General features: G+C 45.6%; 1 protein-coding gene across 1 annotated transcript in view; it reads right to left on the bottom strand.

Annotated features, from left to right (window-relative positions):
* The window catches only part of Ppm1h (protein phosphatase, Mg2+/Mn2+ dependent 1H), a 257,165-nt gene that overhangs the window by 10,888 nt on the left and 218,527 nt on the right, over positions 1-27,750 (bottom strand). The window contains exons 8-9 of the mRNA XM_076920370.1: positions 26,230-26,337; positions 8,495-8,646 (exon numbers count right to left, since the gene is read on the bottom strand). Of these exons, the coding sequence (XP_076776485.1) occupies positions 8,495-8,646; positions 26,230-26,337 (260 nt within the window). The remainder of the gene's footprint in view (positions 1-8,494; positions 8,647-26,229; positions 26,338-27,750) is intronic.

Here is a 27,750-nt window from a genome sequence, read left to right as displayed (position 1 = left end):
CGGCTAAGTGCTCACATAGCTTTGCCAGCCGCAGCGACAGCCCGGAGAAAGACGGCTATCTGTGCGGTTCAGCTCGGCTCGGCTCGGCTCGGCTCGGCTTGAGAAGGCTGCTGCAGCCAGGATCTCAGGCTGACTTCCAAATTCCCACGGATCCGAATATGCTAAGCAGTGTACAAGGGACAGGAATGCAGATTTTTATCTAGTCTACAAACACCAGATCAAACACTCACGGATTTGTTCCTAAAACCTGCAAGTGATAAGGAGGGGGGTGGGGGGAGGGGGAGGAACACTTCCTTTTTGCTTGTGAGGCATGGTTTCTGGAGAGCATATGGTGCTGCTGAGAAATCACTTCAACTAACTCATAGAAAGATTTCTCCCTCCCCACCCCCCAAAAAAAAAGAAAGGAAGGAAGAAAGAAAGCCTTTAATACTTTGTCTTTTGCCACAATAAATTAGATATTCTCAGGACAATACAAGCTGGCACTAATGGTTCTAGTAAGGCTGCAGTGTACGGATGGTTTTGTTGTTGTTTTTTTCCTGGTTTTTACCTTTGACCTTCCCTTTCTTTCTCAGGGTCCACAGCTAATCAGAAGGCAGAAGGGAAGAACACCCTTATCACCAAAAAGGTATCTCATGGACGAGGGAGAGGGATTTTGGTACACTGGATCGTTCAGACTCCATCAAACTCTTGACAGGGCTGGGCATGTAGCTGAATGTGTTAGCATGAGGCAGGTCTTGTTTCTATCTGCAGAGAGCGCACATACTGCCCTTGTGCCATGGCAGGGCAACAGAGGGCTGTTAGGAGCAAGGTAGAAAAGCCAGGGTGTCTACAGATGAGTTTGGGAAATAGTGGGGAGAGCAAAGGGAGTTTGGAGGTTTGGTTTTGGTTTCTCTGCCTGCTCACCCCCCCCCCCCCTTTCAGAAGTAATAACCATCTATTTGCTTCTGACAAAATGTAACCATCTTCATAGATGGTTCAGACACTGGCTCCCTCTTTGAATATTTTCCTGGCGGGGAGGGGGCCCACCAGTAAACCCAGAGCTTAGCAGAGCTGCCGGTCAGTTCCACACGTTTTACCTTAACCTCTGAATCACACACTGTCTTTAAGCTGTAAAAGAGAATTTGACCAGAGTTACCAGAGCAAAGGTTCATGCATCCCAAACCCCATGACCTCTGACAACCTCCCTCTAGAATGTTAGCGTGATGTTCCCTCTGAACAGTTCATCTGGTGACCCCACAGAGGAGTCACTGCCAGCTCCCCCCCCCCCCCCCATCTTCTGCACTTCAGGGCAAACTCCAGTAAAATGAAGGAAGGACCAAACTGTTCTGTACTCTAATTCTGGCTCCCCTACAAAGCTGCCTTTTAATTTTCTGATTCCTTTGAGGAGACAGTTCAAAAAGAGGGAAAGTGGAGCTTATCAGATCACGGCGGGCGGGCGCATTTGTACGCACTCCCTGCCGGAGAGGAAGGTGTGAGGGTCAGCGGTATGCTGACTGGTCTTTATGCTAATCCCTGTGTCCCTCAGAAGTGCAGAGGGTGCTATTTTACATTCCTCTTTGAGGGGAGGATGTTATCCAGGGAAGACAAGGCTGGCAATTTGTTGAGAATGGCTGTCATTCAGAAACAAAAGAAAAAGAAAAAAAGAAAGAAAAAACCCACACACAACACAAACGAACCATAGAGAAACCACAAATCATTGCACATCACTGGTCAGCCTGGGCCCTGATTCTTTGTATTGGTTTCCTCTTCAAGCAGCTCTGGGGAAACCCTGCCAGCCTTTTCTCAGGAGACAGGCCTACAGAGTCTATCAAACTAAGAAACGTGTTCTTTTTGTTTGCCTTGCTTCCTCTTTGCTTCTTTCCCAGTTTGAGTCAAACAATAGGCTGGCCCCATTTGGTCAGCCCCCTCAAGCTTGGGGCATAGCCACTGTTCACACCTCCCAAGTCATGATTCCTCAGGCAATCCTGGGGGTTCTACACTGACAGAGAAAGGGGCGCAAAGGTTAGTAGGGCCTCTGGAATTATGGCATTTTCCTCATTTCAGAACTCTGACTGGGACTGAGACCTTTCAGGGTGACTTTCTCTGCCATTCCCACCTCTCTGCACAGAAGAGTTCCCTCAGTGTTCATGGACCGCTCGAGGAGGCAGGTTAAGGCTCCAGCCAAATTATACAGCTTATGTGCGACACATAAAAGAGAAGAAAATGCCATTTTACAGAATTCCAGAGCTGGAAACAAATGAAGTCTCCCTGATCACCCAATACGGCTTCCATTACGAGGGCACACACCGGGTGGAGGAACAACCCAAGTACGGTTACTCAACAATGTCTCCTGCACATGCTTCACAATGGACCCCTTACACAGGTTCTGTTTCATTACCACAGGCTCCCCCTTCTTACACAGCATGTATGTCATCATGAATGCTGTGAATTCAGAAGGCCAGAGGATGATGAGGCTCTCGAGCCTTGTTTGATGATGGCATTCCAGGCTGGCACAGCCAGCCACACTGAGTGCTGGGCCCCTCACCCATCTCCACTTTGTCACTATGCTACCTGCCTCTGGCAGATTTAATTCTTCAGAATTTAAACATCCATTGTACCAGGCTACATTCTCCCTGGTAATTTCTAGAAGCTTCTGTAATCCCATCTGGACCTTAGACTGTAAGAGGACAGAGATGAGTCTGACGTATCTCACAATTTTTTTTTCCCCAGAGTCTGACAGGCTCACTCAATAAACACCTCAGCAAATTTGCCAAAGGAATGAATCCAAATGGGAACTGTCTCATAAAGTGGACCCCCCCGATTCACTTGACCCCTATGTTCTGTTATAAAAACCAACCAGAATCTTTCTTATCTGTAGCCCAAAATCTTTCTCTTATTTTTTTAAATTTATTTGGTAGCCCAGGCTAGCCTCACACTTGCAATGGATGACCTTGGCACTCACCTTCCTGAATGCACAGAGTTAGGATAACAGGTGTGCACCATCACACCTAGGTTATGGGTGCTGAGGATTGAACCCAGGACTTTATGCATGCTGGGCAGCACTTAAACTAGCTACCCACCTCCCAGCTCTGACTGCCTCTCTCTTCTTGAAAACTTTGTTTCGCCCTTTCACATCCTCTGGTCAGGCTTTAACTTGCCATTCTCTTTGAGAGGCAAACTTAAAACCAAACCAGACCAGACCAGACCAGACCAGACCAGACCAGACCAGACCAGACCAGACCATTTTTAATTGCTGTCCCTGCAAGTTCTCCTGAGCCTTAGGCGACCGCTCTGACTGGGCACACACATGCTGTCTTAACTTCATGGTGGGCGAGCACATGCCATGGAGAGAGATGGGCGAGTGAGTAAACCCAGAGGCGGGAGAAATGTAAAATGTGAAGTGCCTTGTGACTCCTAAGTGGTAGCTGGCTTTACAAAGCTTTCGAAAAATCGTCAGAGCCCTAACTGACACACTAACAAGGAGGGTACAGAAGTGAATGGAAGCTGAGCCATCTCTCCAGCCCCTTATCTGTCTTTAAAAAAAGAAAAGAGCAAAACAAAACAAACAAACAAAAAACCAATAAAAACCCATTTGTGCCTTTTAAGAAACCCTTCCCAACTCCAAGGTCACAGGATAATCTCTTATGTTGTTTTCTAAAAATTTTATTTATTTTTGCTTTATAGTAGTAAGTCTTTCTTTACCTGGGATTTACTCTTGTCTTATTTTTTTGAGGTAAGGGGCAATTTTTATTTTTCCTATTGTGTTCATTAGGCTTAGCGTTGTCTTACTCTGTACAGCCTAAATAAATAACGGTTAAAATATGTCTGAAATTCTATTTTTCTACATTTACCTTAGAATTAGTTTGTCAAGTTCCATTTTGAAAATCTCTTAGGCTGGAGAGATGGCTCAGGGGTTTAAGAGCACCTGCTGCTCTTGCAGAGAACGGAGCTTGATTCTCAGCACCCATAGGGCAGCCTGCCTGCTGTAATCCCAGTCCCAGGGGATATGGTGACCTCTGCTGGCATCTGTGGGCACCGCATGCACACGATATACAAAAATACATGCCAGTAAACACTCTTACACACATATAAATAATTTTTTTTAAAAAAAATCTATTAATCTTTTTATTATAACATGCTATGTAGATTCAATGTGGTTTGAAATGATAGCTTTATGTTGTTATGTTGATAATTGCCTCTTATATTTTAATTGTTGCGGCATCTGAGTTATTGCTACTCTGAATTATTATTTATTTGAATCCCATTCTTATTAATGTTCCAGAAACTTTATTGACTTTGCTAATTTTTAATTGCCTCTTAAAATTAGTTTTTATTATGATAAATGTTCATAAAATAAGCTTGACTGTATCTACCACTTTGAAGTTTATACCCATAGTGCTTTTCTGTGGCATTAAGTGCACTCCCGTCCTGGTGCAGCCATCACCACCATCAATCTCTTGTACTTCTTTCTCTTTCCAGGTACATCTCAACACACAGCAACTCCCCACTCTTCCCCTCTTCCAACCCTTGGCAACTGTAATGTCCACTTTATTATGCTGATTCTAAGACCTGTAGTAAGAGGAATTCCACCTGTAAGAGGAGTCACACAGCATCTGTGCGTCTGTGACTGCCCTACTTCCTGTATGTAAGTCGGAGGTGCAGTTTTTATTTGTGTTTCTCTAAAGTGTTAGTTGTTTCAAAGTATCAGATTTTGGCTTTATAATGTATCCTTTTGGTATACCTGTTGTCTTTTTTGGCCTTGTTTTTCCTTCGATGACTTTCCTTGGATTTGTTAGCTGTTTCCACTTCCGGCATTGAATACTGTTACTGACTGAAGTAGCTTGGACTTGGAACTGAAGTCTGCATGTAGCACACAGGAGGAGTATGTACAGACAGACAGCCTCACGGCTCTGGTTCTGTAGAGCCAGGGAGCTACAGGAATTCTTTTACACATGTTTATATGGAGCCTGTAGGCTGAGAACACCAAGACATGTCTTTTTCTGAGGTTACAGGTTTCTTTCAGACTTTGTTTTTTTTTTTGTTTGGTTTTTTTTTTTTTTGTTTTTTTTTTCCTGTGGGCAAAAAATGTCAGAAGGTTATAGTTGGGGATCCTTAGAGCACAGGGGAAGCTCTATATAGAATTATCTCATAACACAGAGGAAGGTAGTCACTTCTGGTACGTCAGAGGTGAGTGGAGCCTTGATTTATGCTTAGCTCCTAAACCAGAAAAAAATGGTGAAAATTCAGCCTTTACCCTTTCCATGTGTTGTGTTCTCTTTCAAACCCAGGTCATTTCGAGGTCTCAGTATAATTTTTCTCCTTGATTTATAAGCTGTTTAGACATACAGCTGCACTCCCTGCAGAGTTCTTTCCATTATCAGCTGAGGCAATACGGTATTATTTTAATTTCCCTAGCGAGTTACACTGATTTAAAGCTTATGTCAAATACTTTTTTTTTTAAGGTTTATTTATTTCATGTATGTGAGTACACTGTCACTCTCTTCAGACACACCAGAAGAGGGCATCAAATCCCATGACAGATACTTGTGAGCCACCATGTGAGCCACCATGTGGTTGCTGAGAATTGAACTCAGGCCTTTTAAAAAAGAGTCAGTGTTGTGACCAGCTGAGCCATCCCTCCAGCCCTGTTAAATACTTGTAACATGTTCTCAAACAGAAAAAAAGCACAGCCTGTTTAAGCTGATTACTAGCTTTCACCAGTTAACTGTTCCGATGCTGTTGAGTTTGTTTGTTTGGGGGATGGAATCCCTGTGTACCTCAGGCTGTCTGTGAACTTGTCATTTTTCTGTCTCTGATGTCCAATTGTTAGATATGAGGTGAGTATCACCATATCTGGCCAGTATAATATTTTAATCCAGTAAATTACTTCTAACAACCTTAACCCTCTAGTGTTTTCTATAGAGAATGTGTGTCTACACCCACCCACACACTTATTTATACATCAGCCTACTAATCCACTTGATTTCTTGGGCCTATGATCTGGGGTCGTTTCCTTCTCTCCTACAAGTAGCATATCCTTCAGATTTTTTTTTTCAGAGATTGGTCAGCAATAAAATTTCTCAATTTTTGTTATGTTTGAAATTTCTGTACTTAATTTTCTTTAGTGATAGTTTTCCTGCATAGGGAAAAAAAAAAAAACCTTCTAGATCAGCGGTTCTCAACCTTCCCAATTCTACGACCCTTTATACAGTTTCTCACGTTGTGGTGACCCCAATCATAAATTATTTTGTTGCTACTTCATAACTGTAACTTAAGTAGCTGATATGCAGCTCCAAAGTGGTCGTGACCCCCACCCGGGTCGGGAACTGCTGTTCGAGACTGACAGTCTTCTGCTCAGTGTCCTGAAGATAAAATCCCACCATCTCTTGACTCTTCTGCTGATTTTGAGAAGACTGTTATAAGTGCTGGGTCTGTGTACATCTGTCTCTAGCATCTCTGAGGGGGCTGCATCTAAGGTTCCTTGGTTTTTTAAGAAGTACGTATTTAGGGCTGGAGAGATGGCGCAGCAGTTAAGAGTACTGACTGCTCTTCCAGAGGTCTTGGGTTCAAGTTCCAGCACCCACGTGTATTGTGATAAATATTTGATATTAATTGGGTGTTGCTACCCCGCCTTGAATCATTTAGTTCCCGGATAAAAGATGCAAAAGTTTTATATTTACATAAAACTTAATAGCACTAGAGCTGGGTAGATGTCAACTCTCTAAGTTATTTTGTCTATTTCCCTGTCAATAACCCTGAGATATGACTTGCCATGTTCCGCCTGGGCCACTTTTACTCTGATTGGCCAGCCCTCATGGCCAGCTCTCCTGATGCCTTGCCCTGTCTTCTCCTTTCTCCACCTTCCCTCGTGAGAATTGGCCATGTGGGCTGGCCAATCAGAGTAAGAGCAGCCCAGGCAGAATGTGGCAAGTGATATCTCCGGGTTATTGACAAGGAAGTAGACAAAACAGCACAGAGGTTGATATCTGCCCAGCTCTGGTGCTGACTAAGGCTTATTACAAATATAAAACTTTTGTGTCTTTTATTTGGGAACTGAATGATCCCAGGTAGGGTAAAAACCCCCAGTTAATATTTACCACAACACAGACATTGGCTCACAATCATTTGTATCTCTAGTTGCAGGAGACCCAATGCCCCCTTCTAGCCTACACATGTGGTACACATACCTGACAAACAAAACATAAAAATAAGTAAGGTTTTAAAAATTGAAATACGAGTATTTATAGTTTCCTTGAGCCCCTCTCTGAGCCATCTTGACGCTGACGCTCCCTGTTTGTATATGTCTAAAATCCGCATAGTTTCTTCTCCTTGATCATAGTTTCTTTTTTTTTCTGTCTTTTTTCTTTTTTTAATTTATTTATTTATTTATTTATTTATTTATTTTTATTTTTTTTTTTTTTTTTTGCAGACAGGGTTTCTCTGCTCTTTAGCCCTGGCTGTCCTGGAACTTGCTGTGTAGACAAGCCTGGACTCAGAGACCTACCTGCCTCTGCCTCTCAAGTGCTGGGATTAAAGGCACAAACTACCATTCCTGGCTCAGTCTTGATCATGTTCTCAAAGATCTTAAGATGTTCTGATGTTCTGATGCTAAGATATTTATTTATAGTTTTTGCTAACAAATCCAGTAAGGGAGTGTTTGTCGGCTCAGCTCTACTGGGCCACTCTGCTGGCTTCTGCCCATGACGAACCATTTCTTGGTGTAGTAGTTGAAGCTCTTTTTTTCCAGAGCTGCTTTCTTCTAGGGCTTTGTGTTTTTCAGGGCCGTGAGGGCTATTCATCCTGGCATAACACTCAAAGGAGAAGTGAACGGTAATCTTCTTCTCCTGTCTCTGAACTACTCAAAAGGAATGATTTCCTAATGGGTGATCAATACCTGAGAGGACCTGTCAGCAGGATTAACCTGAAGTAAGAGCATGAGCAGAGAAAGCCATGGTGGCTTATGACTTAACCCCAGCATTGCTGAGGCAGAGGCTGGATGCTCATTCCGAGTTGGAGGATATACTGATCTATCTAGTCAGATCTAGGACAGCAAGCTCTACATATTGGGACATGTTTCAATCCCTCTCCTGACACCCAAGAGTTAAAATGTTGCCTTTTTTTTTTTCAAAAGGGTTTTATGTAAGGAGTCTAAAGGCTGACTTTAGACACCTTAGCTGAGGATGTCCTTGAACTTCTGTTCCTCTTGCTTCCACATGCCAAGTGCTACAATTATAGGCACAGACCACCAGACCCAGGTGATGCGGTGCTAGAGACCGCGCCCAGGGCCTTGTGCATGATGGTTAAACACTCTAGCTCAGCCCCTGTTGGTAACTTTTAAATAAATCAAGTTCTTTGCCATCTGTATCTGGTTTACCTTAAGGAGGATTTTCATGTGGTCAGGAAAGTCTAAGACAAGTAGTCCCTTCCATGGTTTGGTTTTCCAAGCTACTCCTACAGCCTCTGTTGTAAGTCACAACTCCCTGGGAGACTCTCCAGTGGTTATGAAGGCACAAACCTGTGAGGGTCGTCTGGATCACAGTTAGGAAGGAATTGAGTGATTGCTTCTGCTACTTCTTCATTTGATAAGACATCCCAGAGTCCATCAGTAGCCAGGATCAGCACGTCATCTGCTCCATGTTCATATCTGGAGAGATCGTAGACTCTTACCTGAAAAGAACAGGAGGTACCGCAACGTGAGACACAGAGGCAAAGGGGATGCTATTTTCTGTCTCTAACGAACTGGCTTCTGATTCCAAGCCTTTTCCTGTCTGGCCTAGTATTTTTCGAGTATGCACTATGAGGTACGTGATTCCAAAGCAAGTTCTGTGGATCGGGTAGTCTCTTTCTAAGACCTGCTTACAGGCACTCAAGATGTAAGTTGAGAAGGTAAAGCTTGAGATGTAGCTGAAGGGATGATTTACACGTGGACACCGTGTGAGTCAGGGTGAGCACGGGGCTGGCCTGCTCATCTCCCTCTGTATATATTAAGAGCTTATCCATTTCCAAGAGCTATAAGCAGAAAGTAAAAAAAATAGATTCTTCCATTTAAGGCTATAGGGGAGACGAAGTTCATTTGGGATTTTAAGAAATCCTTCCATATTTATTTGTCAAGGACTAAGGAGACATACTTATTTAATGCACTCGTTTGAAATCCTTGCCTGATTCCGCTAAGGCCAAAGGGCCCAGAACACCTTTCTGTCCCCCAGGTAAGGGTGAGGGTCTGATACTACACTTGGGTTTGATGAACCCCCAATCTGGGCACAGTACAAAGACTGAAAGCTCATGCTGTACTGCATGCCATCAGACAGGTTTCACACAGTCTCTTATATCCAACATCGTCTAATAAACGCTTTACAAAGAAAGGACAGAGCGTCCCTGGGAAACTAGAATGAATTAAGAGATCACAACTCTACACTTACCCTACTTGGACAGGGGTGGTGGGAGCAGGGAGGAGCCAAGGGGAGTTTGGAGGCTCCATCCCTATCCCTTCCTGATGCTGCAGAGTCAACCTAACTCATGGACTGAGGACAAACATCAGCTTCCCCTCTCTCAACTCCTCTGCCCTGCATGGCTGGGGAAAGCATAGGGTAGGTGTGGGAAGAGGAGAAGAGAACATGGCAGACACTGCTGCTCTGATGTCCCTTCACACCGGTGACACTAGTGGCATCGGCCATCTTAGGCACAGACAAGCTTCTTTCTCAGAGGTCTACCAGAAGCCTCAAACTCAGTCTTTGTTCCAGAACAACCAGTTTGTCTATGCCAGTGACATCCTTTAAGGGACTGCTCCTGTGGGCTAGCAGCCAGCTTGGTAGGGTAGCTGAACCCTAAAGAATGCTTCACCACTGTGAAAATGAAAAGCAGCCACAGGGGCCAGGCCTCTACAGTCCAGAGGACAGGAACAATTAGCTAACAGCCCAGCACATGAGGCCCCTCCTGGGTAAGAACATGCAAGGGCACACTCTAATTGCTTTTAAATACATTTTTTCTCGAAAGGTATGCTTGCTTAGGGTTGAGCTGACATTCTGGAGAAGGTGTTAAGCCTTCCGAGCCAGTGGAAATGGAGTTAGTGAAGCCGAAAAGGTAGCATTTTCAGATGCCCTTTCTTGAGCCATGCATGTCTTATTTTCCCTCAGTGGGAGACAACCTCCCCTCATTGCTTTATTTTTTTTTTGTGGTTGCTTGATATGTCAGAGCTCCAGCATCCCTATAGGAAGTTCATATAGGAATTCATATATGGAGCATATCAAATGTTAGTGTGTGGACCAGCCGGCCGGAGAACTTGAGTACTCACAGACGCTTCTTAAGTTCTGGGGTAGGGCAAGAGAGCTGCAGTTCTCCAGGTGATGTCAGAGGTGCAAATACTTGGACCATACATTGAGGAGCAAGGCCACAGGGGCCCTACTGAGCCTGGGAATCAAAGGCTCTCTAGACTCCGTGATGCCAGACACAGTTAGTTTTCTAAGATTATGGAAAGGGCCATACATGTCACTCCTGGGCTCCCACCTCTAAGTCCTCCCTTACCATGTTAATTCCGCGATGTATTGAACGAGAGCTGGATAGCTTCCAACAATAAGCTACTGTGAGCATCTGCATGCCACTGAACAGGAAGTAGTAAGTAATGGGAGGTGGAGAGCATCAGGTGGCTCGCTCTTACATCTGTAGTTAAAAGGTGTTTCCATATGCCTTTTGGCCCTTCCTAAAACAGATGTTTCCAGGGCTGAAGACAATATCCAGTCTCAGGATCTGCCTTGTGAACAGGGGACCTAAATGGTTTCAAAATGCTTTTTTGCTGACCCAAGAAGTGGCAGGTTGATTCCTTCAGTCTGAAGTCAGCCTACCCAGTAGCAGGAAATCTGGCCAACGGAACCACGTGGGTTCACACCACCACGGCTGACGTGGGTTCACACCACCACTGAGTCCTCAGTCCACCAATAATTGGAATCTTCAGTTCTATTTGCTTTCCTACTCACAGCTCCCGATGTGGCTTCAATAGCACGAACACCCCTTTCAATACCATTTTCCACATAATTTTTATGTGAAGAATCCAAAGCCAGTAGCCACCCCATTCCCAGGGTGTTCCTCAATTAACAGCCTTTTAGGTTTTTTACTGCTATCCATTGTTTCCTGCCCTTCAGCCAATTTCCAAAGGACTTTGCCAACTTTCCACTTACAGCTCGAGTCTTGTACATTAGCCTATGACGCAGAATGCTCTGCAAAAATGCTTTCAGGAAAATTGGACTGGTGTGCAAGCCGTCCACCTCTGCACTTATCCTTGCTGGCAACCAGGGCTGCAGTGAATTCTAGCATTCACTGTTCCCTCCCTGAAGTGGCTGCTGGCCTTCTTCAATCAGAAACCCTTCCCTCCCAAGGTTTCTCTGTTCATTTCCTGCAATAGCTTTTAATGTTCCTGGAAGCCTCACATGGGTCTAGTGGGCTCTGAGGCTCTATAGGACTAAGACATCTATCTGGAAGTGTTGCTGCAGGCATCTGAGGGGTGAGCTACAAGGTGCGTATGCGATCACCTTGTGGGAAGGAGGCTACAAAACACGGTGAGTGCTTCTAATGGCTGCCTCTCCTTGTCCAATCTACCCAGAAGAGAGGAAGGGGCTAATAGCAGCCTCGGGAATCTTGCATTAAGTTGGAGCCATATGCAGATGTTCTTTGACTTTTAAGGGGGTTATGTCCTGATCAACATTATTAAATTGAAGATATGGTAAGCTGCAAATGCATTTAGTGCATATAACCCACTATCCATCACAGCTGAGCAATGCTCCTGTAACTGTGGCTGACCAGGCACCGTGCCCCAGTGTCACTGCCCAGCACCGGGAGAGAATATTACATATTACACTGTATCCTATTACCCAGGCCAGAGATCAAAATTCAAAATACAGATGTACACAATCATTGAATAAAACAATTCCAAGCCAAACCAACCAAGCCAAAGGCCATCTGTTATCTAGACAGTGGAAGGACCATCACTAGTTATCTCCTGGCTACTAGTACCTCTGGGTATCTGCTGTCACTAGACAGAGCTGATATAGTCCTCTGCCTTGATAACTTACATACTGAACACTCACTATGTGCTACACTCTGGGGAAGTTAAAAAAATTAAAAAAAAAAAAAAACTATAGACCCATTCATAAGACTCCATTCATGGATTTCATTCATAAGACCCCATTCATATAGATCCCACCCATGGATCATAGTGTGATCCATCAGGCGTAGCTTGCTAACTCTGACATGACCAAATAGTCACCAAAATGCAATCGGCTCTTTAAGCAACCTTTTCTTTTCTATACTCAAGGAACATACTCTGTTCAGGGTCAGCGGAATGAGTGGGAAGGAAAGAGCCTTTGGCTAACATGCCCTGGATGAGCCGAGAGCTGGAGGCTCACAGAGCTCCGGCTTCCTAGCATTGAGAGATGTCCTTACTGCTATCAGTGATTCCCACTTGACACAGGAGCCTGTGGCTCTTACTGCCTAGCTGCAGGCTGCTACTTCAGCATTTGTGTGCTCCGCGCTCCCCTCTTTGGCCTCTCAGTGACATTTTGGTGGCATGCTAAGAGATCGCGGTTCTGTGAGCTGACTTGGGTGTCTTGAAGTAATTTAAGAGAGGCATCCGCCAGCTTCCCCACTTGTCAGCGATCCTTTGCTTCTCTGAATACCTTGACACCTTTTGCGCTGGGATCAGAGGTGTGAGGCACCACACCCGAGCAAGGAAGTGACTCTTTGGGGCTTATTAATGTATTTGCTATAGGTCTCCTGTAGCCCATGCTGGCCTCAAACTCACTGTGTAGTCGAAGATGACTTCACGCTTGTATTCCTGCCTCTGCCTCAAGGGTAAGTGCTGGGAATACAGGTGTGCCCCGACGTGCCTGTTTCTGTGCAGTGCTGCAATACTGGGGATGGAGCCCAGGGCCGTGTGCGAGCCAGGCTAGCACTGCCCCAACTGAGCTAGATAGCTCTGAGATCGGTTCTTTTTTAAAGTGAAAAGCATTCGAGGGAAATCATGTTATCTTTGCGCTAGTCTTCTCATGAAGCCCTTATGAAGATCAGGGGAAGGCACCTTAGTAGATGATCATCAGAGCTCTGCTCTCAGATGGCTCTGCTCTCATAGCAGTGACACCAAGGATGTGCTTGCTTGACGGGGAGAAAGGGATGAGTGTGCTCTGGGAACCTGGGGTCCAATTCCAAAAGTCTCACTTACTACAGCCGTGATTAGGACTCCCAGTAGTGTCTGTCATTGGCAGGAGAGCCAGAGGTAGTTCACAGGATGAAGACCACCGTGGGGCAGTGGGAAATAGAAGCCTCATGAGGACTCATCCTTCTAGTCAATCCCAAACTAGCATGTATATGGTGCCTGTTCCAGAAGGACCCTGCCGGCTCCTCTCCTTGTGGATGTATGGATCAGATAGATTGTCTTAAGACTGACATTGCGTCATGCCACCAGGACCGCATCCAAATTTCCTATAGCAGTGGCTTTCAACCTTCCTATCGCTGTGACCCTTTGATACAGTTCCCCACATTGTGGTGACCCCCAACCATAAATTTATTTTCATTGCTACTTCATAACTGTAACCTTGCTGCTGCTATGAATTGTAATGCAAACATCTGTCTTCCGAGATGCTCTTCGGTGATCCCTGTGGAAGGGTCATTCACACCCCAAAGGGGTCTCGACCTACAGGTTGAGAACCACTGCTCTCTAGCCTCTACGCACATTGTATGTCAAGAAGCCAATACTGCAGCTGATGGCAGGGGAGCTGGGTTTCAGACCCACTTCTGCCTCAGCAAATTACTTTGTTCTTTTGCACGTCTAAGACGTGGGCGGACTTCAGTTTGAGGGGTCTGGGGAGGGGAAGCTGGATTCTGCTAGTCTTTCACCTGGAAAGGAAATGGCAGGGCCAAAGCTTGGAGGTGAGAGAGAGTGGGTAGAATGGGATTTCTGCTGGGTGGCGGCAAAGGACAAGCTTGTCTTCTTGGTCTCCAGTGTCTCCCTTTCTGACATGGAAGGATGGGGGGACATGGCCGCTGGGCACGTTCAGAGCTCTGACATTTTCCAACTCTTTCCTTACAGGATGAGTTAAACCTTGATGAAACTGGTCATGAGACTTCAGGGCATTGCTCAAAACAAGTCCAGTGACACTTGAGTGTCACAAACATGTCGGCTGCTCAGACTACCTCAAGGGAGCTGGCTATTTGTTTTGGCTTGGTTAGTTTCATACTTGAATTATACCACAGATATTCTGGAGGCTTTTTATTTCTTCTTCTAAAGTCCACAGACAAAATAAGGATTTGACTTTTAGAGAGAGGATAAGACTTAACAGCTCCCAATGGTTCAAAATCAGCTAAAATATTTGGTAATACTGCATAGAGACTGAGCTTACAGGGCAATGTTCTCCATGTGAAGCCTGGCACCTCACAGCTGGCCAAGCTCTGGGGAGGAAGTCCATGTATGGGCTCAGACTCAGCCATGCCATACTTTTTTTTCTGAGCTTCCAACAGCTGGTTCATCATTAACTGTAACTCTTGTTCAACGAGTCAAACAACAGATCGGATAGTATCTATATCAGTTATCATCTGAGGAAAAGCTCGTTGTCACTAAAAGGTCCTTACTGGAAAAAAGGGCCCAGAGAAACTCCAGCCTGTGGGTATCAGGATGCCACATTGCCAGGACGAGCTGTCAGTCCAGGATACAAGGCATAAGTAAGACCATCTAGCTTGTGCTCAATGGTTTTCTTTGTGTGTGTGTATTTTTCAGCTCTCCTGGAACTTGCTCTGTAGACTAGGGTGGCCTCAAACTTAAAGAGGCCCTCCTACCCCTACCTCATCAGTGATGGGATTAAAGGTGTGCCACCACCACACTCCACTTTCACCTTAAATGTTAATCGTGTCCTCTGAGCCTCAAAATGATCTGGTTAAGGGGACGACGGTACTATGAAACCCTGTTGTGTAAGCTGTGAAATGATTGTGAGTTTGGATTCCAATGGCTGCTACTTCCAGTTACGGGAGCTAAAGGAACCACAGTGGGCCAGTGTGGGGAGCCAACAGAAGGCGGCTATCATCCTTGCAGCCATCTTGAGCCATATACCCTGATAAGAGATTTGATTACATCAGCCTACAACAGTTGAGCACACTCTGATAACATCTTGTTTTAGATACTCAGGATTTTCCCTTGAGTGTGTGAGACTTAAAGGTGTGTGACTTAAGGGTGTGACTTAGAGATCAGATTTAGAGACAAGGCCTAAGGGCATGACTTAAGGGCGTGACCTAAAGGTGTGGCTTAGAAGTGAGACATAAAAGGCAAGAGGCAGACAGAAGAGTTCAGTACAACTTGGAGTTAGTTATTAGACATTAGGAGTACAACTTGGAGTAGGAATTAGGTTAGAAAGTACAACTTGGAGTTAGTTATTAGGCAGTAGGTATTAGGCACTTGGCACTTGGGGGAAGAACTTGGAATTAGACATTAGGCACTTGGCACTTGGAAGAAGTAATTTGGAACTTGGAGGTACTAGGGACTAGGAACTCAAGACTTGGGACTTGGAGAGAAGAAGAGAGTCTGAAGAATAAACAGGATTGAATCACACTCTGTCTGGTCTCCATTCCTCGAGTCTGTCCCCTCTCTCTTGCTGAACCCCGACCCACGTACTGGAGCAGCTTGGGGCAGTGCTGGCTCTAACAGTTTAGCCCCCAAGGCTTTTGGCAGTGCGCGTCCCAACACTGACAGAGCGGTCCAAGACATTTTGGCCCCCAAATGTGGGGTAGTGCAGTTCTCAACATTTTTGGCCCCCAAGTGTGGGGCAGCTCGGGCCACAACAGGCCAGTGTATCATAAGAGTCTTCACAAAGGGTAGGTTTCTTGTGAACAAGAGACCAAGGATACAATTCACTGTGCATGTGACCTCTGGAGAGAAAAAAATCACCAGTGGCAAACTGTGGGACCCTTGTACAGCAAAATCAATCCTATTGACCTCATAGCAAGAAACCTAGGGCGGATTTGTGGTGAAATGGGAAATAGAATTTGTTGTAGCCCTGTACGCCAAAGGAATGACTCACTATCCAGGACTAGAGTCTGGTGGTGTTAATATACCAGGCCTGCACTGGGATTAGAACACCAAGTTCCTAAAGCACAGTCAGGAATGGTGTAGGATGGTGGTTCTCAGAATTCTCCACTAAGAGCCAGGTGTGCTAGAAGTTTGGGGCTAGCCTAGGCTACTATAATCTTATTATCTGTGATGCCAAAGCAAGGGATGGTTAGAAGTTTGGGACTAGCCTAGGTTACATAGTGAATTCTAGACTCGAATGGGTCTAGAGTAAGACTCCTCAAAAAGAAGATCAAAAGGATGAGAATTCCTAGTCTACCCTAGTCTCCTAGACTCAACACAACTCTTCTTCAACTGTGGGTCACGGCCCTGTAACTAAATGTGGAAATTGTGAAAAATAAAAGGTTTGTGAGTGAACAGCAATCTGAGTTTAATCTAAAATCTGATCTGTGATCAATCCAAGTCGCTCTGCATAGTGCTCACTCCCTGCTGTATCCCGTGACTCCACCGCAGCCGAGGTTCTGAACATACAGCACGGGTTCTCAGCACTGTGGACACCAGCACACCATGCACACCAGCCGGTATGCCCCAAACACCACAACTCAGGCTGGAGTTGCTGCTATGCTATGCGTGCACGCTGCGTGCTATGCACTCAGGGTTTGTGTTAGCCGCCCATACAACGTCTTCTGCTCTCGTAGGGACATAATGGCTTCAGCACAGAAAACAAAACTTTCGATATTTTTATTCCATCATCCTTCAGCATGTAAATGTCAAATGACTGCATCTATGGGTTATACAGTCATATAGTATTTAACTCTAAGAACTGATATATGAATTACTAACTTCATAAAAACCGTTACACAAATGCCCATTTGGATGGAAGGCAGAGTTTCTAACAATTTCCGAAGTTGCCCTAAACCTACATCTGCCATTAAAAAAAAAAAAAAAACAAAAAAAAAAAAACAAAAAAAAAAAAAAAAAAAAAAAAAAAAAAACTATATATTTACATGAAGTGTTTTCAAGATTCCGAGATCAAAACATTGATCGGCTCTGGAAAATGCTGAAGATACCATGTGCCATGTAGTGTCCAAAGCTCCTCTCTGTGTATGATGTGTGTGCGCGTGTGTGCATGTGTGTATGTGTGCATATGCCACATGGATGCAGGTACATTCATGCCATGATGTGCACATGTAGGTCAGAGGGCAGCTCAGGTGTAAGTCCTCGAGTTCTACTTTGTTTGAGGCAGTTTTGTGCCATCAAAACCAAAACAAAACACCCCTGGGGCACTTCGTTTTTTTTCTTTTGAACCCAGGGAATCCACTCTCTGTGAGGCCTAACTTCTACACAATCCTGAGAGCTCTCAGTCTTACTGAAAGAAATAACAATAAACTAATTATAAGTACAAGCTTAAACACTCAAATAAATGTTCACTAAGAATGGGGAAAACAAAAAGGCTGGGCATGGTGGTATATCCCATTAATCCTAGTGTAGGACACGTGACCAGCCAGGCATTAGAATGGTAAAGTTGAAAGAGGTCAATCCCCTGCTCCCACACACCTTGAGAATCTCAGAATTGCAAAGGGCAGGAGCGGAGCCATTCCCTCCCTGCCTCTACCTGCTCTAGAACACATAACTACGACATCCCATGGAGGAACATGGACCCTGGGTCATGTAGCATAAACACTCGGAGGTCTCCATGCTAATGAGATATCTAGATATTCCTGAGCCATCTGCCAATGAGCTTCCCTTTCTGGGTATTCCTTCCCACAAAAGGGATTTAATCCCTGGTTCACCCCCAATAAAGTGTATGCATTCACATTCACTGTCATATAAACCAGTACGAACAAGCAAGGACTCTCTCCTCTTTAAGAATGGCTGTGGGAGGAGGCCTTCATTTTAAAGAGCCACACCCACATATTGAGAGGAAGGTCTTCTCTCCTCCGGCCCTTCTGAACTCTTGGCACTCACTCAGGATCAGACAGGGTTCCGCCATCCAGGGCTCTGACTTCCCCTTCCTGCCTGGTGCATAGATGCCCTGAAGGAGACCTGTGGACCCTGGAGACCCCAGTTCCTGATCCCTAATGGTACGGCTGCAGTACCAGTATACATAGAGAAGAGACAGGGAACCACAGCAATCCTCCCAGACTCTGCCTGGACCGCCTGTTTAGGACTTTGTTCTGCCTCCCCATAGCCGCATGCCAATGGTGCCCAGGCACCATCAACAGAGAGGCAGGACATCTCAGCACTCAGGAGGCAAAGGCAAGTAGATTGAATTCAAGGCCAGCCTGGTCTACAGAGTGAGTTCCAGGACAGCCAGAGCGACACAGAGAAACCCATGTTGAAGTCTTGAAATTATCACAAAAAAAGGAGGAAGAGGAAGAGGGAAGAAGAAAAAGAAGGAAGAAAGGAAGAGGAGGAAGAGAATGAGAAAGAGAAAAGAAAGAAGGGAGAAGGAAAGGCAAAGGAAGGAAGGAAGGAAGGAAGGAAGGAAGGAAGGAAGGAAGGAAGGAAGGAAGGAAAAAATCCTAATAGATTGTTGGAAATGTGCATCCTAAGCTCCCCTTGAGAATTGTACAAATACAAGACAGTGCCTGGATTACAAACTTGCTTTTACTTTCTCACTAGGGTAGCTCACATTTTCCAGTAACAAGCAGAACTTGCACACCCTGCTCTGGGCCAACGTCCCTATCCCTTAGTTTACTTAGCTTCTTTGTAAATCTGCTTTTATGTAACAGATTACATGTCCGTTCATCATTCATACATAGAACATAACTCATCAACTTGCAATTGTTTTCCTAGGTGGTCAACCCTAACCATCAAGAGTTCTCGGCAGGTAAGTTACTTTACAGGAAAATCATAAGACAACTCTAAGAAGGCCAGCCATGATTCCTTCTCTTTGTCAGAACATCTTCACGGCAAATCAAGTGGCTGCCTCCATGTGTCCCTCCTTCTAAGTGCACTCGTCTCAACAATTCCTCTGCCATCAGAACACTGCAGTGCCATGGGTCTGGAACTTCAGAGGCCAGCACTTCTGAAGCTGTGAGGTGCTGCCTAATACTCTAAAACAACTCGCTATGGGGACAGTTTTTCTGGAAATCCAGCTGCCCGGCTCTGAGGATCTAAGACCATTTGGATAGACCATGTGGTGCTGCCTGGGCTCAACTCTCAGCTGAGAGACCACACTAACTGTTAGCTGCTGAGCGGTCATCTGAGACTTCCACCCTAGCCTTGTGTTCAACCAGCATCTGACTGGGAGTCTATGAGGGGCTCTCAGGGAGAACCACCCAGATCACCCAGTCTGTGAACCACAGAACCATAAATATTAATAACCACAGAACTATTCACAGGAGAGTGAATAGTTTGGAAAATGGTCTGTGTATAGACAACAAAAGGCAAAAAGGTATATGTTGAGGAAAATTTTCCAGGCTAACTTTGTGTCAGTGGTTCTCAGCCGTCCTAATGTGGCAGCCCTTTAACACAGTTCCTCATGTTGTGGTGACCCCCCAGCCATGAAATTATACTCACTGCTACTTCATAACTGTTTTGCTACTGTTATGAATCATCATGTAAACATTTTTGGAGACAGAGGTTTGTCAGAGGAATTGTGACCCACAGGTGGAGAACCACTGCTCTATATGGTTACGCTGGGACATTGAACTATCTGGAATTTTCTCTTTGGTCTCTGTCCACATGTGGTACTCATTAGTTTTGCTTCTGCCTATCAGCAGGTGAACAGTAAGAAAACTCTCCCTGGGTGGGGCTAAGAAAATTCTAGAACTGTCCATGGGGTCAGCTCAACCAGGTGGAGGGAAGAAAGAAATCCATGTTTGTTCTCAGTGCCGCCTGAGGTTCCCAATCTAATAAATCTTAAAGGTATGCACCTCCATGCCCAGTGTGCGTTTTTGTTTTTAAATATGTTTTCCCTCTCTATCCGCCAAAGAGAAAGACCCCTTTAGAAGGCTTGAAGACGGTCAGGGGCATACCAAGGTTCTTCACCTCTCTAGATGATTCTCATGTAATCACAGTAAGCTTCTCTTACACAATCAGCTTTCCTTCCCATGGTACCTGAGAATTGTTGTTTCTTATAAACTAGAGAGCAGAACCACAGAGTAGACAAACACGTTCTCTCCCCAAATGGGGATTGTAGCCTGGAGCACAAAAAGTCACCAAGAACCAGAAGACTATGGGTGTTAAAACGTAAATAGAAGGCAGTAGCTATCCTTCGTGATTGCAAGGGGAATACCAGGACTCTCAGACACAGTCTCCTTCAATATGAAAGTGGTCACAGAAACCGCCTGAGTGTGAAACAGTCTTCGGAAACCGGTAAGAAAGAAGAAGGAGAGAACATTACTGACCATCACTAACCACACACCAGACCTCATGCCCGGGATTTCACTGATGCTCTTATTTCCTCCTACCCATAATCCATCAGTCCAGACCATGCCAAGCCCCACGACGAAGGAAAAGCAACTGGGGGGCGGGGGGGGCTTCCGGTGACTGGAGTGGAACTCAACCTCGGCCCCTTTGTCCCTTATGAAAGGAGTGTTTCGGAAGAAAATGATTATTTAGATAGAAAAAAAAAATTCCCAGGATTGGGCTGAGTTGGCGTTATAAGAAACAGCTGACGGACTCCTGAAACCCAGAGAGGAGAGACGAAGCAGAGAGAAAATTAGCCTGGTTGTGGTTCTGTCTGGCTGGGCTAGAAAACTTGACTGCGGAGTGGGGGAGGGAGGGATGGAGCTGGCTCTGCAGAGCAGCCCCCAGACAGAAAAGGGGCTCTTGTTCTTCCAAGAGCCCAAACTGGGGCACAGTCTTGGAGTAGAGGGCCGGAAAAGAAGGGTGAAATTAGGAATCCTAGCTCTACAGAGGGCCTGTCACAGGCCCAAAGGGGTGGAGAGCAGAGAACATCTGGAAGTCGAGGCCTTAGGCCTGTGCCAAGCTGTCTGAGTAACAGGATGCTTGTGTGTGCTGGGCTGGAGGTGGGGGAACTGTTAGGAGCGAGGACAATGCTGAGGACTTGGGCACCAGTGCCTGAGTTAACAAATCCCCTCAGTTCTGAGCTCTTCAGGATGCACAGTCGAGCTTCCTAATTAGGCAAGAGGCAGACCTGGCCGGAGCCTGGGGGAGGGGCTGCAGTCCGCGGGGTCACACAAAGAAGGCCAGGTGCTGTCGTGGAGGGTGAACGTCTCCCCACAGCCCTGTAGCTTGCTGCTAGCAAGCCCCCTGCTCCTTTGGCGGGGGCCTCTTGTGGAATTCAGGTCTTGGCTAGAAATCTCTGCTTTCGACCCCAGAAGGTCTGAGGAGAGGCTCCGGAAACCTGGCGCTGCTCTTCAGGTTTGGCGAACTCACGGATTTTTTTTTTTCCCAGCGCCTTGTGTTCAGCAAAACTGAAAATGTGTTTGGCTAGAGAGAAACCCTTCTCTAATTTTTAAACCCCTGGTGCATTTTTTTTTTACATAAATTTGATCCACATGGTTTTGATTTATTTGTATTTAATTCATCAAATCAAATTAGGGGCCGCAGTGATGAGTGGGATCAGTGGGAATTTCCAAGAAGGGTTTTGAGCCCTTTTTCTTAGAATCGCATCACATGGCTTCACGTCCTCCCCCGAGCCCCAGTCCTTAAAACCACCAGACTGAGCTGGATTTGAAATTTAGAACCCCAATGTGAAGGAAAAGATCCATGCTTGGCAGAGCCGAGGCATAGCAGGGAGATGTGCGGGGGAGGTCACAGAGAATGTGGGCGGGGCGTTTGTGAATGGAGGGGGAGTCCTGAAGACCGGGAGCAGTCTGATTCTTCATTAGATGGCTTAAGTAAATTAACCTGCTTTTCTGGGATCCCAACAGAAGCCGCCTAGCCATTTCTCTCTTGGATATGATTTTATCACCATCCCCCTGAGTAAAGGGTTTTAGCTTTAAAAAGTGGAGATGGGGTTGTGGTGGGGGAGGGGGGGCTATCTTCTTTTTTCTGTTCTAAACTTTACAGTAGTCAATTCAAACTGTTCCTCTTCTTCTAATGGCCCCCTTCCCCCTCTCCTGACTCTGGCTAAGGCGCATCCATCTGGAAACATTTAAAATGTATAACAAATTTAATCTTGTGCAAGAGATCTTGGTATATACACTCCGTATCCATTAGGTTAAATTGTAGGCACGCAATCGTCTCTTACACAGTTCAGTCTGGCCTAGGTTTACATACACAGAGAATGGCCATTATGGTCGTTCCAATTACCCACTCTACGGAGCCATTATCTGCAGTGTTAGTCTGAGGCCAACAGCATCTGTCTGAGAAACTCTGACCACTGAGGACCAGAGGCTCTCGTGTTCAAGGCAGAGATGACCTTTTCAGAGTCCCTCAAACCAGTACATGCTGAGTCACTCTGAGCCTATATTTCTTGACCACTCCTGCCACCGTGGCCCTGTACCTAATCAGATGTGGGTTATAAGTGCCAGTTTGCTACTTGACGGCTGTGTAACCTTGGGTCATTATTTTATTTTCCTGAGTCTCAATGTCCAGTGTGCAGGATGGGTAGAATAACTGTCTACCTTGCAAGTCTGTTAGCAATGAGAGGCTGCTGTAAATTCCTAAGTATGTCAGATGGAGCGTAGGGAGATGTTCTGAAAGTACGGTTTCAGCTAAACAAGAGAAACATACTTCAGATACCTAATCTCAGCGTGATGGCCGCAGCTAACAACCGGCCCCACGGATTTCAACCCTGAAAGGCTTTTTCCAGAAAGAGCGGTTTTTGTCAGACTAAGAACAGCACAGTAACGAGATGCCCTGTCAAGTCTAACTGCACAGCAACCGCAGTGAGCCAGGTTCCCCTGTACAAAGAAGTGTCTGCATGTGCATATGGAGAGGGAGGCTGAGGAGGAGGCTTTAAGGCTGCTTGAGAGAGAGCAAAAACCACTTCATTAGTGTTTCCTGAGATCCCCCAGAGAGGCTTCTGTAAAGGGCAAAGGTGAGGGTGCCATTTAACATGTGGGATGAATGCTCTCCCCCAAGGGAGAAAGGACAGTTTTATGAGCCCAGTTACAAACCCAGTTCTCAGTGGAGTTCAAAGGGAAGAGACTTCAGGGTTCGGAATTTATTGCTTTCCTCTGGTGAGAGGCAGCTTTGGCTGTAACTCCTCGTCCTAATGTTGGCCAGCATGGAGGGATGAGGAACTCCAGGAGACTTCGGACATTCTGTCCAACTGAGACCTCACTATGCAGAGCTGCTTCCAGAGCTCTGAGAGGAGACACCTGTAGCTCTGGATGTGCACTGTACTGGTTTTGTTTTTAAAGATTTCTTTCTTTTTTATTTATCGGAGTACACTGCAGCTGTCTTCAGACACACACTAGAAGAGGGCATCGGATCCCATGACAGACAGTTGTGAGCCACCATGTGGTTGCTGGGAATTGAACTCAGGACCTCTTAACCTCTGAGCCATCTCTCCAGCCCCATTTGTAGCCCCCCCCCCCCAAGCTGATTCATGTAACAACTGCAGGGTCTATTCGGGATGTGTCTTCCATGCCTAATTCTTACTAGAAATTTCCATGCCAGCTCGAACGCTGAGGCTCTGTCTCTAAAGGGATTTTCCTTGTTTAGAGTTCTGCCCAGGACCTGGGCAGAGACGGCTCTTTGTGCCCACGGAGGAGAATGGAGCAGACATATGGTCTGAAGGGCAAACCTCAGGCTTGGAAGTCACTTGTAGCCTTGTATGAAGGGTGAGCTGGGCCCATCAAAACTCCTCTCTCCAATACAGATGCGTGGCTGAGGAGCTGGGTTGCTTGGGACATGTGGAACGTGGCTGTGGCTGGCTAACCGAGCGACACTTGCAAGCTTTTGCTGAGGTGGCTCTGCTGTTCATTCCAGAAGCGCTCTTATAAGGCCTGGTCATTCAAATATTGATTTTGTAGACACTAGAAGTATGTCTCCCAATATAATTAAACACCTCCTTTTTGGGGGCACTTTGAGTCAATTTATGTTTCCCATAATAAGAATGAGCCACATTAGAAGAGCACCCGCTGAGAGGGGTGCAGCCTCATACCAAGGGACCTCACTGGTTGGGAGGCCGAGACAGAAGGATCATGAACGTGAAGCCAACCTGGGCAATAAAACAAGACCCCTGTCTCACATTCCCTTCTTCAGCGCGCGTGCGTGTGTGTGTGTGTGTGTGTGTGTGTGTGTGTGTGTGTGTGTGTGACATTTCCATTATACAAATTTCCTTGAGCAGAGCACATACGTGGAGCCGTGGCTGTACAGTCTGGACATTTCCAGTATAACATATGGCTCTACTAGTTTCATTTTTCACAATATGGCAGACAGTACGACTTACTCTGCTCTACCACAAAGATTGGGAACTGAAGTTCTTTCTCTCTCTCTTCCCCAACCTCCTCTGCAGCTAGAAGAGTGACAGGATGTTAACCAATGAGGTTTAAGTGAACACAAGGGATGGAACCTGTTCCTACACCTTCCATGGAAACTTTACGTTTGTGGGAGGGGCCCACGATGCCCCGCCCCTAGCCTAGAGCTACTGGTAGCTGCAGGCTGTTGGGAAGAGAAGGTTGTTTTGCTTTATGGGTGTGGTCTTCAGTGTGCTGTTCATCCTAATGGGTGATCTGACATCCATGTAGATACGGGCGGTACTAACAAACTCAGCGAGTTATTTTTAAAAATGGAAAGAAAGAAAAAAGGAGGGCATGAAGTAAAGAAGAGGCCATATTGTGGGAAGGGCGCCTGGAGGCAGTGATGGAGGGCATCTGGTCAAAATGCATTGTGTACACATATAAAATTCTTACAGAATAAATTTAAAAAATAACAGAACAAACAAAGCCTAAACTCACAAGATATAGAACAACAACAACAACAACAACAACAACAACAACAACAACAAAAACCAAAGAAAACTTCATGCTTGGAGCTGCTGCAGACGTGAAGGAAAAGCCAGAGGAACACATAGAGACAGCCCCAGAACAAACTCAGGGCTTCTTACTGTGTAAGGAAAAATCCATCTCCAAACCATTAGTACATCTGGTTGGTTTGTTTCTTTTTTTGTTTGTTTGTTTGTTTTGTTTTGTTTTTTTCAGACAGGGTCTCATTGTGCAGCCTTGACACTAGTTTGAAACTAACTATATAGATCAAGCTGTCCTCAAACTCAGAGATCAGCTGACCTCTGCCTCCCAAGTGCTGGGCTTAAAGGTGTGCACCTCTATGTCTGCTTCATTTGTTGTCTGAGGCCGTCTCCCTGTTTAGTCCTGACTGGCTTAGGACTTGTTATGTGGGCCAGGGTGCCTTGAACACTCCATGATGTTCATGATGCTCATGCTTCTGACTTCTAAGTGCTAGGATTACAGGCGTGTGTCACCACCCTGGGCTGACTATTAGATTTTCATATGGAAGCCAACATAGAGCCTTGTAACATTTCCCGTATTGTAGGAAATATTGTAGGATCTTTTTTTTTTTTTTTTAAAAAAACAGACAAAATGACAGATATATTTTTCAATTAACTTCTCCAAATAACACCCGAATGACACAAGTTCTCTTGTTAACTAAAATTGAGTGAGAGGAGATATGCAGATGAATAGCTGAGGTACAGGCATTGATTAAACAAGCCTCAGAAAATATTCCCCTGTGCATCTGAAGAGTAGACAAAAACATGACTTCTGTATGAGAGACAGAACTCAGGATGTCCCCTCAGGATATTGGTTCTCAACCTTCCTACTGCTAAGACCCTTTAGTACAGTTCCTCATGTTGTGGTGACCCCCACCCCCAGCAAACCATAAAATCATTTTCATTTCTGTTTCATAACTGCAACTTTGCTAGTGTTATGAATTGTAATACAAATATTTTGGGGGATAGAGGTTTGCCAAAGGAGTCTCCATCCATAGGTGGAGAACCTAGGGAAACACACATGAGCTAAACCACAGAGAGAATTGGATGCTGTGGACAGGGAACAGGGAATTCTTGGCAGGACTGGATGTAAACAAGCATGAGAAATTCAAGGTCAGACACAGTAACAGAGCTCACTTGGTTTGTGCAGGGGAGGAACAAAGATCTGATTCTCTACGTAGATGATGAGGGCATGAATCCAGGAACTCAAGGGGAGGGCAGGCTGAGTGACATTAGACTTGTCAGGCATGCTGTACTGTTTGGATGTGAGGTGGGGGTAAGGAGGAATAATACATATAACATTGTATTGCATAAAATATAAACAAAAGTATCATGGTACCTCAGGAGCTGAAGACAGGAATGGTTTTATGTAGATGTTGGAGTCATGAACCTTCAGGTCATGGTCCCCAAGTCCCCTCGTCACTCCAATAGTTGCCATTACCCGGGCCTAGAGTATAAGCAGAAAGTTATCAGAAATACACACAGTGACAGCATCCTGTCCCAATTCCTCTTTCTCCGCCATTGGCTGTTAACTGAGATGAGTTGTATTCATGGAGAAAGACTCATCAGAATCACTGCTGTATCTCAGGCTTACTGGGTGTTGCTGTCTGTCCTCAGCTTGCTTCTGTAAAGCTGGGAGTGAAGGGTGCTGAAAAGAAACTAACTGTAATGTATGTATTGACTACAGCAACTGAAATCAGTTCATACTCCACTAAGAGCATCCACTCACCAACCTACCATCCATTCATCCATCTATCCATTTATCCATCCACCCATCTACCTACTCATCCATCCATCTATCCCCTCACCCACCCATGATCCATCCACCCATCTACCCACCCATCCAGCCACCTATCCATCCATCCATCCATCCATTGATCCATTTACCCATACACCCATTCATCCACCCATTCATCCACCCATCCATTTATCTACTTACCCACCATCTACCCACCCACCTACCTATCTATCCACTCACCATCCATCCATCCACCCATCCATCCATCTGTCTGCCTACTCATCCATCCATCTACTCACTCACCATCCATCCATTCACCCACCCATCCATCCATCCATCCACCTACCCACCTACCTATCCACCCACCCACCCACCTACCTATCCACCCATCCACCCACCCATCTACCCATCTACCCATCCATCCATTCATCCACACATCCATCATTTATCCATCCCTCTATCCACTCACCCACCATCCATTCATCCACCCATCCATCTATCTACTTGCCCATCATCTATCCATCCACCATCCATCCACCCACCCACCTACCTACCTATACACCTACCTATCCTCCCATCTATCCATCTACCTATTCACTCACCATCCACCAATCCATCCATCCATCTATCCACTCACCCACCATCCATTCATCCACCCATCCCTCTATCTACTTACCTACCATCTATCCATCCACCATATATCCACCCACCTACCTATCCACCCATCTATCCATCCACCTATTCACTCACCATCCATCCATCTATCCACTCACCCATCATCCATTCATCCACCCATCCCTCTATCTACTTACCTACCATCTATCCATCCACCATATATCCACCCACCTACCTATCCACCCATCTATCCATCCACCTATTCACTCACCATCCATCCATTCATCCACCCACCCTTCCATCTATCCATCCACCCACCCACCCTTCCATCCATCCACCCATCCATCTATCCATCTGTCTGTCAACTCATCTATCCATCCATCCATCCATCTATCTACTCACCCACCATCAATCCATCCATCCATCCATCCACCCACTCATCCATCTACCCATTCATCCACCCACCCACCTATCCACCCATCCATCCATTCATCCACACACCATCCA

This window comes from Arvicanthis niloticus, chromosome 22, assembly GCF_011762505.2.
Source record: "Arvicanthis niloticus isolate mArvNil1 chromosome 22, mArvNil1.pat.X, whole genome shotgun sequence".
NCBI classification, from domain to species: domain Eukaryota; kingdom Metazoa; phylum Chordata; class Mammalia; order Rodentia; family Muridae; genus Arvicanthis; species Arvicanthis niloticus.
Note: the sequence above shows the minus strand (reverse complement) of the source record. Positions and strands in the feature narration are given on the sequence as shown.